Source organism: Populus nigra, chromosome 16 (assembly GCF_951802175.1).
Source record: "Populus nigra chromosome 16, ddPopNigr1.1, whole genome shotgun sequence".
Taxonomy (NCBI): Eukaryota; Viridiplantae; Streptophyta; class Magnoliopsida; order Malpighiales; family Salicaceae; genus Populus; species Populus nigra.
The window spans coordinates 3,170,767-3,185,878 of NC_084867.1; the positions used below are offsets into that span (position 1 = coordinate 3,170,767).

The 15,112-nt window shown below is 33.3% G+C and overlaps 1 protein-coding gene across 2 annotated transcripts; it reads left to right on the forward strand.

Annotated features, from left to right (window-relative positions):
- The first annotated feature begins 4,683 nt into the window (after positions 1-4,683).
- On the forward strand, positions 4,684-8,487 carry LOC133675462 (probable LRR receptor-like serine/threonine-protein kinase At3g47570). Of its 2 annotated transcripts, none has more exons than XM_062096848.1 (2): positions 4,684-7,700; positions 7,895-8,034. In XM_062096848.1, exons 1-2 carry the CDS (start codon positions 5,018-5,020, stop codon positions 7,903-7,905), a joined length of 2,694 nt encoding a protein of 897 aa, XP_061952832.1. In that variant the 5' UTR covers positions 4,684-5,017; the 3' UTR covers positions 7,906-8,034. The 2 variants fall into 2 exon arrangements, with proteins under 2 accessions (XP_061952832.1, XP_061952831.1); XM_062096847.1 differs by having other exon boundaries at positions 4,689-7,700; positions 7,913-8,487.
- The last annotated feature ends 6,625 nt before the right edge of the window (positions 8,488-15,112 follow it).

Here is a 15,112-nt window from a genome sequence, read left to right on the forward strand (position 1 = left end):
ACTCAATTTTAACTAGAGTTTTAACAAACACAACTCTTGATTGAAGAGTTTTAATAAACACAACTTTCCATTCATCAAACATAACTTTTCGTTCATCCTAACAATCTTCTACGCAAATTAAAATTGTTTCACCAAAATAAAATATAAACTAGACACATGAAATAGTGTAACAATAGAAAGTCTGTACATTGGGTAAGGTAGTTTTTGGTCTTGAGCTTTCTCCAATGACAAAACTATTAGATTCACTCGGCTAACTAGTGAACATCATATCTTGAACTGTTCAACCTTTCATGCAAACCTCAATAATAAAAATCACATAGTTTCTTTTTAAAAAATTTTGGTTCTCAAGATTATATTTGTTTTGGTCCAAAACACATCATGGTTTCAAATAATACTTTAAAGAATTTAACGTTTTAGATTCTTATAGAAGTGATCTCTTTTCACACTCATATAAGTAATTCTTATCAAGAACATTCTCCAATACAACCCCCCCCCCCCCCCAACTTGATTCATCATAAACAATGTAAAGTTTACACCTATATAATGATCATCTTAATAATTTGAATCTAGTATAATCTAATTACAAAAAAAAATAATTTTATTTTATTCAAATTAAAAATTATCATGAAAAGTTATACTTTTTAACTCAAGAAAATCTTTTATATTAGATTTATAATAAACAATAAATTTATGATAATAACTAAATGTGAAAATTTTATATAAAAAATAATTTTAATGTTTTATAATTGATAAAAAATTGTTTGTATATATAAAAAAATTGTATTATTGATGTCATTTTTCATTTGAAAAAGAGTTTGAATCATGTAAATAAAAATTATGAAAAACCTCTAAAATATGTTTTTCAAACTCAAAACAAATTTGAAAAATTTTAAAACTAGGTTTTCAATTTTATAAGTGTAGAAATATTGCATTGCAACATAAAGTTCCAATTTTACATGTTTTGACTCTAGTTTTTAAAAAAATTAGAGTATTATTCTGTTTTTAAATAGTGCATTAATATTATGTCCACAATAATACAAGAGATTAGTAGTAGTAATAACAACAATAATATTAAATTATCATTAAAATTCACTTAAATAAGACAATATCTTAATAAATTATTTTATTAATTATATTTCATTCTACATAAAAAACATAATTAAATTTTTTTTTAAAATAAGTGATATCTTTTTATAGTACTATGACTATCTTGTTTGGTATTGTGGTAGTTTCTGTGGCTGTGGTTTGAAAAAAGTTGTTTTATAAAAAGTACTTTTGGTTGAGGTTGAGTTTGTATTTATGTATGTTTGGTTAAAATTGTGGTTGAAATTGAGATTGAATAAAAAATAGTTTAATGTATTTGGTTAAGAATACTTTTGAAATTGAAGTTATAAAATAATATATATATATATATATATATATATATATATATATATATTAATGGTTTTTAATTTAAATATTGTAGATTTAACTATTGCTATTACATCATGAAATAAATAATACTTTATATAAAATATTTTTTATTGTTCCATTAAACCATCTACAATTTGGGATTGCGATCAAATTCTGCAAATGCTACTTGTTCAAGCGCTTTCCGTCTAATTTATGTAGTGTCATTGAATAATGTTAAACACTAGTTTTTCGAATAAAACACAATTAAAAAATAAAAATATTTTTATTTTATTTTACTGGATCGGATCCGGTTCAATGCATTTTGAGCTTTGGACTGGACCCGGTTCGGCCAGAACAGGGAAACATGCATCCACTGTTCACTAAACAGTGTAGCATGGTGCAGCGTTATCATCCGCGCAAGAAGCAGCTCCTACCTGCTTTCCTTTTCCATGCGTTTCGAATGAAAAATTCAGTGGGACCCATGAACAGTAACCTATGTTTTTTTTATTACCAAATATTGTAATATTGTTGCATCTGCGTTTTAAGCAAAACACAAACACAACTTCTTAAACAAACACTACCTACATCCACTAATCACATCATTAATCAAATACACTTGTTTTCTAGTTTCAAGTATGACAACAATCACAAACACAATTGCAGCTACAATCTTATTATAATATTTGAGTTAAATATATATTAAATTGTTAAATATAAAAATCCAAAAAATATAATATTCGAGTCTAGCCATATTATGATTCTAAAAGCTCTAAAGAATCTTAATTGATTTGTTTTTCATTGTTAAGGTGTAATTACATATGTATATCAAATAATGTTTGACCACTTTACAATTTTTATATATTTGTATATAAAATCCCTTAGGCTTTGTTGCTTTTTTGTATATAATTATTTTTATTTTGAACACATGGTTACAATTTTATATCTTTCATTTTGCAGTAGCCGAAATTTTTTTTATTGCAATTGTATTTGCATGAACTTAGTTTTGGGAAACATGATTTTGTATTGTAACTTCCAAAAAAATAAAAACCTTTTGTTTAGAAAGATATTTATGATAGTTTCTTTTTGAAAAAAAAAATCAATAAATATTCCCTATGCGATTTTAAACATTTTTGAATATCCTCAATTTGCATAAAAAAATGTATGATATAGCTGAAGTAAACTATCATTAATTTTTTTAAAACAACATTTTAGTTTTCACAATAAGAAATTCTTAATCAAGTTGATGGTATAAAACATGCAAACCATAAAGAGTAACTCCACTTGTCGGGTTTTAAATTTGATTTCCAATAATCACGAGTTCGAGTCCCCTCAAGACCCGTAAAATTAATTGAGGTACACGTAAACTGACTCGGACATCCATATTAATAATAATAAAAAAAACTTGTAGCATACCTTAAAAAATAATACTATAAATAAACTTCTATGTGCAAGAGAAAATATATGAAGTTGAAAGATCTCTGATCTCTCTTCACATGTTGTCATTCATTTCATCTAGAGAACATAAAGGGTAAGAGAATCAAAAACACCCTGTACCAGTTAGGGCGCCCTCACCGCCATAACTATCTACGCGTGGAATAATGCTCCACCTATCCCTTTCTATGACAGTCGTGTAGGTCACCATCATGAAATTTCGGGCTGGTGTTGGAGCTGTCATTCCTTAGAGGGTCTGATCAGCGTGAAAGCATGACTTCCATGTGAATGGAAAAACAGGTTCTGAAAGGGGTGAAGAGAGATGGAAATAGGCTTATGATGTTTGAGTCGTTTTCTCTCTTCCCTTCGTGTTTCCTTTTTAACTCTCTTTAATTTGTTTTCATTTCAGCCCCTCATTCTTCTTTTCTTTGACAATTTAACCACCATTCTTTCCGATTTTCATTTGATATATGATAAATAAACAGAATAATATCACCTTTTTTGTTTTTATGAGGTGTGGAAAAGCAAGGGCAGAGGCACGGTAAAAGCTTGGAAGGGCTATAGTACACGGTAAGATTTTATCAATATTTTTTTTCTAGTTTTATGTAAAATAAATTTATAATTCTTGATTGAGTTATTAAAATTTTTTAAAAATTTACGTGGAGCCTTCTAATATGATACCTTTAGCTTGGGTTAAAATTTCAGAATTTTTGGAGAAATTCAGAAATTTGATGAAAAACATAATTTGACTAGTTTTACGTTATTTGGTATAATTTTCAATCCGACCATCAAATTGAGCTGAAATTTTACGAGAAATCTTAAAATATATTGAATAAAATCTTGTTAAAGTTTTAGGATGAACAGAGTTTAGTGGTGTTAACAAAAAAATAGACTGTCAAATAAAAGCAAAACGACTTATGAAGAGTAAAATAGTTATTTGCCATTAAAAAATAAAATAAATCAGCTCTTCCTTCTTTTTATATGTTGCTGATTGAGCATAAGCATAATAGGCAAAGAAAAAAAAGAAAAGGCGAGAGAAAAATAAGGGAAAAGTATAAAAAAAATCAAAGGAAAAAAAAAGTGAGAGAATAACTTGTAAATTTACAAAGTCTAACTTATAAAACACTAATCTAAGGAAGAATCAAGTGAAGGAAGGAGGAATTGAGAGAGGGAAAAAATTAAATTACTTTATTTTCTAGTTGACATGAAATTGTTATTTTATCTCGGTTGAGGGGTTGTTGCAATATTGATTCAGATTCGATTATAAATGAATTATATTCCACAAAATATCGAAGGATGTAATTTTAATAGTGAATTTATTTCTACTTTCACTTCAATTTTATATACTTTCAAATTTATTTTTTAATATTTTAGGTAGTGTGTTTGAACTAAAACTTTACTGTTAAGTTTAAAAATTCATGTACATAAGTTAATAATTGATTTTAAAAAGAATTTATATATTTATTTAATAGCTCAGGGCAGGAAAAATTCCTGGTTCTGTTCTTCTGCACAAATTTATATTACCTTGTATTTTGAGAACTTAGCTTTTCATATATAAATTTATTTTATTTTATAATTGAGTCCATGAAACTTTAAAGAGGAAATGCATGAACATTTTAATTCTTATGAGATTTGAACACTTATAAGTAAAGAGGAAAATTCATGTTAATCAATGGCAAACCCCCTTGATTTGTCTTGCCGAAGTACAATTTTACTCTTTTTTTTTTTTTTTTTACAGCAAGAAAAAAGACATGAAGATGACTATTAATAGTACAAGCACCTTCGCACAGTCAAGTCAATGGCCCCATGCATTCGTAGATTGTATTAGCTTCCACTTTGATTTCACACCACCAGTGTCTATTCTCTTTTCCAAGCAGATGTTATCGCTAAGCTAGCTTTTGCGCGTGAAGACTAAATTCTTCTCTTCAATACTGTGGAAACTGTACCTTCAACACTGCTTACTTTTGTTTTTGTTTTTCCATTTTTTCTACGTTTTGAAGATGACTGTTAATAGTACAAGCATCTTCACGGAGTCAAGTCGATGGCCCCTATATGCATTCGTAGATTCGTGTTGGTTTCCACTTAGATTCCAATCCTCTAACTACAAAATGGAGGATCTTGGCTTCTTATTGACTTGCTTAAGCTCATCCTGGCTTCATCAGGCACAAACACCGAAAAAAATCAGAAAAGAAAAATGCTTTCAGGGCTACTGAACTCATTTCTTTGGTTCTTGGGCATTCCTTTGTTCATCAACTACATAGAAGCCACCACTGTAACTGCCACTTTTGGCTTCACAAATCAGACAGACCAGGAAGCTTTGCTTGCGTTTAAGGATCTTATATCAGAGGATCCTTTCAATAGTTTAAGCTCATGGAACAACTCACTGCAGTTCTGCAGTTGGCAAGGAGTTACATGCGGTCGCAGACATCGAAGAGTGACTTCCCTGAATCTGTCTTCACTTGAACTGGCAGGTTCACTATCTCCCCATATTGGGAATCTTACATTCCTCAGGGTGATTGATCTCAGTAGAAACAGATTCCATCATATTTTTCCACCAGAAGTTGGTCAATTGTTTCGATTGAGATATCTTTCTCTAGCAAATAACTCCTTCCAAGGTGAACTTCCTTCCACCTTGGGTATTTGTTCAAACCTCATATTCCTGAATCTATATGGAAACAATTTTAGAGGGAAAATTCCTAGTGCACTCGGCTCTTTGTCTAGGCTCCGCAGGTTGAGCCTCGCCAGCAATCATTTCACAGGCGCAATCCCACCTTCATTTGGGAACCTCTCCAGTATGCAGCGTGCAAGTCTACAATTGAACAATCTGGAAGGAATCATTCCTGCTGAACTTGGACGACTCTCAGCCTTAGATTTGCTAAGTTTGTATTCCAACAAATTGTCTGGTATGGTTCCTGAACAGCTTTACAATATCTCATCCATCAATTTGCTTACCGTTGCGGACAACCATTTAACAGGTCGCCTCCCGCATGATATAGGCTTAACCCTACCCAAGATGCAAACTCTTTATCTTGGAACAAACCAATTCTTTGGTCATATTCCAAAATCTATAGTCAATTTCTCAAGCCTCATAGATATTGATTTAGCATATAATTCCTTAACGGGGCCTGTTCCAAATAATTTGGGAAACCTGCAAAATCTTGAAACAATAAACTTTGGCGGCAATCGGCTTGGGGATGAGAATACGAGTGATTTAACCTTTCTTACCTCCTTAACCAATTGCACCAATTTAAGAGAGGTGAGGTTTTTTGAAAATCACCTTAGAGGCGTATTGCCAATCTCTATTGCAAATCTCTCTACCAACCTCTATTGGTTAACACTGGGGACTAACTACATAACTGGAGACATTCCTGTAGAGATTGAAAATCTTAAGAACCTGGAGTATCTTGGATTTGATGGAAACATGCTTACAGGAAGATTACCTGATTCTATTGGAAAACTTTCCAAGTTGCAAGAGCTTCATATTTACACCAACAAAATCTCAGGAAATATTCCATCCTCCTTCGGAAACCTTTCTGGAATACTTCGTCTCAGTCTAGCAGACAATTTTCTTGAGGGAACTATACCGGTTTCTCTGGCAAATTACAGTCAACTAGAAGTGTTGGACCTTTCATACAATCATCTTAGTGGTGTGATACCTGAGAAACTTGCTGGTATTGATTCTCTATTTGGCCTCTTCTTAGTTTTAAATAATTTAACAGGTCCATTACCATCTCAACTGGGTACTGCAAGAAATCTTAATGAATTGGATATTTCAGAAAACAAATTATCTGGAGAAATTCCACGTTCTATCGAGAATTGTGTCATGTTGGAAAACCTCAACATGGAGGGCAACTTCTTTGAAGGAACTATTCCTTCTTCTTTCAAGAAGCTAAGAAGTATTCGAGTCCTCAACCTTGCCCGCAACAATTTGTCTGGGCAAATTCCCAAGTTTCTTGGTGAATTACCTCTTCTTGGTTATCTCAACCTTTCCGTTAACATTTTTGATGGTGAAGTGCCAACTGGAGGAGTTTTCAACAATGCTAGTGCATTTTCAGTTGCCGGAAATGACAAGCTATGTGGAGGAATCAAGGCACTGCAATTGCATGAATGCCCAAAACAGAGACAAGAGAATAGTTTTCCTCGGAGGGTAGTAATTCTTATAAGTAGTGTTGCACTTTTCCTTCTCCTGTTGTTGGCATCTGTCTGTGCTGTTATACACAGCAAAAAAACAAACAAAAGTGGACCTTCTTTGGTCTCACCATTAGAGAAGAAATACCAAAGAGTTTCCTATTCGGAACTTGCACGTGCTACTGGTGGGTTCTCTTCGACCAACATAATTGGGGACGGAAAATATGGTACCGTCTACAAAGGTATACTTGGATCTGATTATCAAGTAGCTGTAAAGGTATTCAAGCTTCAACAAAGAGGAGCCAACAATACTTTCATGGCTGAAATCAACGCGTTGAGGAATATCAGACACCGAAATCTTGTTAGAATTGTAAATTCTTGCTCAACCATTGATTTCAAAGGCGATGACTTCAAAGCTTTGATCATGGAGTTTATGTCAAATGGGAGTTTGGAGAGCTGGTTACATGCAAGTTCAACGGAATCAGAAGATTTCAAAAATTTGAGTCTGCTGCAAAGGATAAACATAGCGACTGATGTGGCCCTAGCATTAGATTATCTTCACAACCAATGTGAAACAACAGTAGTTCATTGTGATCTAAAACCGAGCAACATCCTTCTTGACAATGACCTTACTGCTCATGTGGGTGATTTTGGCCTGGCAAAGATTCTTTTAGCTGCTCTTGGGGAGTCATTTTCTACAGAGTCCAGCTCAATTTGCATACGAGGAACCATTGGTTATGTAGCACCAGGTAAAATATTAAGCAATTACTCTTCCTCGTATTCATTTAGAAATCAACTTGCTACATATCCAATAAATATGTTTGTATTTTCTGCTATACATGTGACGTGTTGCTTTATAATTCCAATTTGAAGACGATATATAACATCATTTCGAACATGATGTCTATGCTATCAAGGAAATCTTAGTAAAATACTTTCTTAGTTTTTGCTTAAATTGCAGAATACGGAATGGGAGGAGAGGCTTCAACACATGGTGATGTGTATAGCTATGGAATTCTCTTACTGGAGATGTTCACAGGAAAAAGGCCCATCGACAGCATGTTTACAGGGGAATTTAACTTGCATAGTTTTGTTAAAGCAGCCCTTCCTGATCAGGTAATGGAGATTATTGATCCTCTACTCTCAAATGATATCCAAGAGGAAGCTCAGACAAGGAGAGATGGTCCAAGAGGCAGCAGAAGCATCAACATTGGAAAGGTAAAGGAGTGCTTGGCATCAATCCTGCAAGTTGGACTTCGATGTTCTGCTGATTTGCCAAGTGAAAGAATGGATATAGGAGATGTTCCCTCGGAACTGCATAAAATTACCAAGATTCTCTCTAACAGCTAGAGAGATCTCAAGTGCTGTAATTTATGACAAGTGGCATACTTTGTTTTTGTTTTTTTGGTCAGAATACTTGAATGTTGAATGCAGCAGCTCATTTTCTTCTAGCAAAATGAATGTACTAGACTCTTTTAAGGTTATGGACCCAGCCTGCCAGTACATTATAATAAAGATTCATTAGTAGAAATCAAACCTTCTTCTCAAGAATATCCCACAGAAATGATTCCATCTGCAAGTTGCAAATAGCCTATTCTCCACTCTCTCTAAGCCTGAACCATTTTAACCCTTCACGACTTTCTCAGGTTTTTTCTCTCACATAATCCCACAACAGTGTTACAGGAACTTTGAGTTTCTCAGCTCAACAAATCACTTTCTTAACTCGAGAAATTTTAATTTGTTTTGTTCCTTGGTGTTTTATCTAGTAATATATGTTTCTATTGTTAAAGCAATCCAAATTAACACAAAAAAAAAATTTACAAATATAAGAAAGAAGGAAGCTAAGGTTTTCATTGATCACTTTATTATGAAGTAATTATTTTAACCTAAATATAAAGAGATTATATATAGGCTAAACTAAAAATATTATTTTACCCATAATAAATAAAACAAAATAATATTATTTCTTAATATCTCCCCTCAAACTCACGATGCAGCAGCTACAAGTATCGAGAGTTTTCCAATAAGAAAACAAAAACGAGAAATGGAATGCGACTTGGTAAAGAAATCTACAATCTACAAAGAAGAAGAAATAAAAGGTAAGGTAATAGTGTCATACTTGAGATGATGACGAGTAAGATGATAATCGATCTCAATGTGCTTAATTCGTTCATGAAAAATCAAGTTGTGAACAATATGAATAGAAATCTGGTTGTCACAAAACATAGAAGTAGGATGAGAAAGTGAAACTCTCATATCCGCAAGTAACCAACGTAACCAAACAATATCTTTAGTAGTTGATGTCATAGCATGATATTCTGCTTCAGTTGAAGATTGAGAAACAATAAATTGCTTATTGCTCTTCTAAGAAATAAGAGAATCACCTAAAAAGATACAGAAACCAGTAACAGACTTGTGATATGTGGGATCACTGCCATGATTTGCATCAGAGTATGCATGCAAGTCCAAGGAAAAGATGGATGAAAGTAAAAGACTCTGAAAGACTGTACCCCGAAGATATTACAAAATACAAAGAACAACTACCTAGTGAACGGTAGTAAGAGAAGCAACAAACTAACTAACAACATGAACAATATATGCAATATCTGGACGAGTAATAGTAAGATATATCAAGCTTCCAATAATAGTACGGTATAGTAAACCATCAGAAGAAGAATCTTTTGCGTTAACCTCAATGAGAGTATCTACAATCTTGTTATCAGTAAATCCAGCTCGCTCAAGAATATCTGCAATATATTTTGACTAAGAAAGTAGGTAATCTCTGGGTGAGTGAGCTACCTCAATACCTAGGAAATATAAAAAATGATCTAAATCCTTCATTTCAAACTATCTAGTCAACTCTGTCTTTAAAACTGAAATGCCACTAATGTCATCACCAGTAATAATTATGTCATCAACATATAAAGACAAAATAATACGATCTGCATTAGTGCACTTTATAAAAAGAGTGGAATCATAGCTACTAGAAACAAATCTAAGAGACGAGATTACAACAGAGAATTTCTCAAACCAAGAATGAGGTGCTTGTTTGAGTCCATATAACATTTTCTTAAGCTTACAAACATACTCAGAGTCATGTGAAACATCAAGAGAAGGCATCATATAAACTTCTTCTTAAAGATCTCTATTTAAAAAGATATTTTTAACATCAAGTTGAGAGATATGCCACTAACAAATCAAAGCTATAATAATAAGAGTATGAATAATAGTTATTTTTGCAACAAGGGCAAATATCTCCTCATAATCCATACCAAACTATTGAGAGTATCCTTTTACAACCAATCTAGCTTTGTACCGCTTAATAGACCCATCAGAATTACTCTTGATCTTATACACCTAAAGACAACTAACAACACTTTTACAAGGAGGTTGAGGAACCAAATCCCAAGTATTTGTCTTATGCAAAACAAAAAGTTCATCATCCATAGCTTGCTGCCAAAGAGGATCAATAATTGCCTCTTTATAGGAAGAGGACTTAAATTGACAATGAATAAGAGCTAAAAAAAAAGTAAATGATGAAGAATAACAGAATAAGCAAAATTTGGTAGCTTTGTGGACTTACGAATGCATATGGATTGATGTAGAGGTGGATCCACAATCTCAGACGAAGTTTGAGGGACTGTAGATAAGAATGGAGCTTCAGGTGTGCTAGAGAGTAAAGTGTCAGTACCTGCTGAATGATGAGTACAAATTGGTCAAACATAGGGAGAGGAATTTGAGGTACTAGGAACTTGAGATGATAAACTATCAGAATCCTCAGAAAAAAAATCTATACGAATAAGATCATATCTAGTCAAGCTATGAGTAGTGGATGGAATAAAAAAAAAAAGGTATATGCTCAAGAAAGACAACATGATGAGACATAAGGTTTCTGAGTTATTGGATAAAAACAACGATACCCTTTTTACCTTCACCATAACCAAGAAAGACACAAATAACAGATCAAGAGGACAACTTACTATAATCTACTTGAGGACGAAGAACAAAACAAGTACAACCAAAAACTTTAAAGGAGGAATAATTAGGGGCATACCCATACAACTTTTCAAAATGAGAAAAGCCTGAAATATAAGAACGAGCAGTTTCGACAATGTGCCTATGTTTTCTTTCAACAACTCTATTTTTGTAATATCCCAAATCGGCGGGTGAGGACTTGGGGGAGGGCCTTATATGAGCATGTTGACCTTAACTAGTAAGACGCATTTAAAACCCTGAGGGGGACCTGGGTGGAAGCCTTGGGAATGGGTGGACTGAGAGGCTTAGAGGGGACAGTATCTGACAGGGTTAGTGTGCTATGCTACTCTGAAAGATGCATTTTGGGGCCATGCGTGGTTGCCAAGAACAAATCCATGAGGCCCGTGGGCCAAAATAGACAATATCTTGCTAGTGGGGTGGTGTGTTACATTTGGTATTAAAGCCCGGCTCACTGACTGGCCGATGGTGCCGACGGGCTCCTTAAGGGTGGTGGATTGTAATATCCCATATCGGCGGGTGAGGACTTGAGGGAGGGCCTTATATAAGCATGCTCACCTTAACTAGTAAGACATGTTTAAAACACTAAGGGGATAGTATCTGACAAGGTTAGTGTGTTGCGCTACTCTGAAAGACGCATTTTGGGGCCATGCGTGATTGCCAAGAATAAATCCGTGAGGCCCATGGGCCAAAACGAACAATATCTTGCTAGTGGGGTGGGGTGTTATAATTTTGCTCAAGAGTATTTGTACATGAAGTTTGGTGAATGGTTCCATCTAAGGCAAATAACTCACAAAATTTATTAGAGGTGTATTCCCCAACCAAAATCACACCTAAAACATTTGATAACAACAGAATGTTGAGTTTTTACAAGAGCTCGAAAGGTTGTATATATCTCAAAGAATTTAGAATGATGTTTCATTAAATAAACCCAACAATAACGAGTATGATCATCAATAAAAGAAATAAAATATCAAGACCTTCCTTTGTGGAAACAGGAAAAGGTCCCCATACATCAGAATAAATCAAGTCAAATGGGGAAGAAAAAAATAAAAATACTTCGATTACAAGAAAAAACTGAAAATTTCGCTAGTTTACATCCACTACAATAAGAAATATCACAAGTTTGCAAATTTCATAAAACTCCTATGGATGCCAAAAATCTCAAACGAGAAGACGAAACATGACCTAGACGAGAATGCCATAAATAAAAGCTAGAAGAGGAAGGACTCAAATGAAAAGAGACAAATTAACACTAATAGTAGTAGCAGCAACAACTAACACTTTTAACTCATCCAAAATATATAGTTCATTCTTCTTACGGCTTATCTCAATCAGCTTTTGAGATTACAGATCTTGTATACAACAAAAAGAAGAGGGTAAAATGACTAAATAATCATTAAAATCACATAACTGGCCAGCAAAAACAAGATTCAATCTGAGTTTCAGAATAAGATAAACATTAGGGAGAGACAAGTGAGGTGTGATAATAGAACCAACACTTATTAAGGGCATGAAAATATCATCAGTGGTCATAACAAGAATAGAGGGCAAAAGGGACACATAAGTAAAAGATAAAGAATCTGGAGACATATGATGTGAAGCACCAGAATTCAAGACCCATTCAGAATGTAACATACCTAAGGAACTATAAGGCAACTGACATTTGGAAGAGAAACCGAACAATGCTTGTGAATGTAAAGAGAGAAACTTCTAAAATTACTTAGTCAGAGTACTAGGATCGATGATAGAGCCTATGAAAGTACTGCTACATTATTGTGGTGTGGTGGTTTATAACCCTGAGGTGATCTATGAGCATTAGATTGTGACTAACTGCTATGCTTCCAAACTTGATTCTACTGTCTCAACATGGGACACTAAGCCTTTCAATGACCTTTTTACTTACAGAAATTGCACTCGTCGAAGGCAACCTTTGTGTAAGGCTTCTTCTGCTAATTAAAGAATGACTTAGAGGGTATTGTTGGTACAAAAAGGTTCAGAGAAAAAAGAATACCCTTTTCAGAATAAGACTAAAGAAGTATTTTTTTTCAGCCAATAATGCACTGACTATAGAGTCAACAAAAGACAGTGGGGAATGATGTAGAATTGAACCTCTAAGTCTTTCAAAATCATTGTGAAGTGCTGTTAAAAATTGTATCAGTCATTGCTACTCTCTACAATCAATATAGGCACCACATGCCTTTAATTCTGCCGATTCTATAAGAGTCAATTGATCCCAAAAATCTATCATAGCACAATAAAACTTCTGAATATTCATATTCTTTTGGTGAAGAGCTCGTATGTCATTCTATAATTGATATTGCTTTGCAAAATTTGATTGCGTAAATAACTTTTGCAGATGATCTCAAACCTCCTTTGATGTCTCATATTTCACCAACTGCGTACTTATGGAATGCTCAATTGAATTATTAATCCAAGTAACAATCTTTACATTGTTTGCTTCTCGTGCATCTATCAAATAAGCATCCACATCCTTAGTATTCTTAGGTATCACATAAGTTCCATTAACATATTTCCACATCTTTTTACCCTTAAGGAAATTTTTCATTATACAACTTCAATATGAATAGTTCTTCACATCCAACCTCACACTTACAGACTAAAACGAATCATCTCTTTCAGTAGCCATAATCAACAATCAAAGAGAACCAGAATGCAAAAGCAGCAAAAAACAAAATACTAAATTACAGAAACTGAATAGATATCCTAAAAATTGAACAAATATCTTCTTAAAGTTATACGATTACTCCAAAACAAACAAAAATTACAGAAACAGAACGCAAATACTAAATTGAAGAAACTGAAGAGAATACTAAAATTTCATCTACAAAATCTATTTCTTGATATAGCAACCTAAGTCATTGTTCAATCTGAGAGACTTGAATCTATATTGAAATAATTTCAAGGGAAATTCTTAGAGAGCTAGGCATTTTATTCGAGCTCCATAAAATGTCTTCAATAACCTATATAGAATGGTTCCTAAATAGATTTACAATATCTCTTCAATACATTTCTTTTTCATACTAGACAACCAAATAAGTGAAAAGGGCTTGCATACAACTTAATTTAGATATTAATGTAACAGCCCGGCCCAACTTGCCATATATTGTCCGCTTTGGGCCTTACCGCCCTCACGGTTTTGTTCCTGGTGACGCGAGCCCACATCTAAGCCTGACGCTCCAAAACTCGTATGGCATAGTATCGCAGCGGCCCATACCTGTCATATATTGTCCACTTCGGGTCCCTCCCATCCCAGGGTTGCCGACCTGCACAGTTTTCAAACGCGTATGACAAGTTAGCAACCAACACTCTTAATAAGACCAACTACCAATCCCTCACCCGCCGATGTGGGATATGACAATTAACCTTTTGAAATAGCCTACAAAGAATTTGGTAAACTTCCAAAATCTAGAAGCAATAAATTTTGGCAGTAACCTTCTTGGGAATGAGAATACTTCTGATTTAACGTTCCTCACTTCCTTAACTAATGGTACTAATCTAAACTTGATGTGGTTTAACTACATTAGCTTTAAGGTGTATTGTCAAATTAATATAGGGGATTTTGGTCAAGCCTTATAGTAACAAATACAAATTTTGATTTGACTATTGAATCGAATTAAAATTTTATTAAGATATTCTCTTTCCCCTATATAATCTAGTTTTTGTAGCCATTCGAGGTCTTTAAGACTCTCAAATTAGTCTTATATTTTATTGTTTAGGATTTGCTATATTTTCCTAGTTGATTTAGAATTTCTTTTCCTATTTAGTTTAGGAATCATTTATTATTTTTCTAACTTCATTCAGGATATTTTCATTAGCATATAAGCAACCTAGAAGAGCTTTAATATTTAATTTTTATTAAAAAAAAATTTGAGTAACAAAAATTCAAATTAAGTTTCTTGTAGTTGAGACCTTTTTCTAACAAAATTTTGCTTTTCTTTGTACTAATTGTCTTTCTTATGTTATTTTTTTCTACGCCATTTGGTATTAGAGTTCAACAATTCTTGGTGTCATAACCCATTTTGACTCTATTTTTCAATGTATTTTCAAGATTATAAAAATTTTCAAAAAGGTATCTTTTATGTAATTTAATCAATTTATGGTCATTTCATTATTTTTGGCACTTCGATGTATATTTTGTATAAAT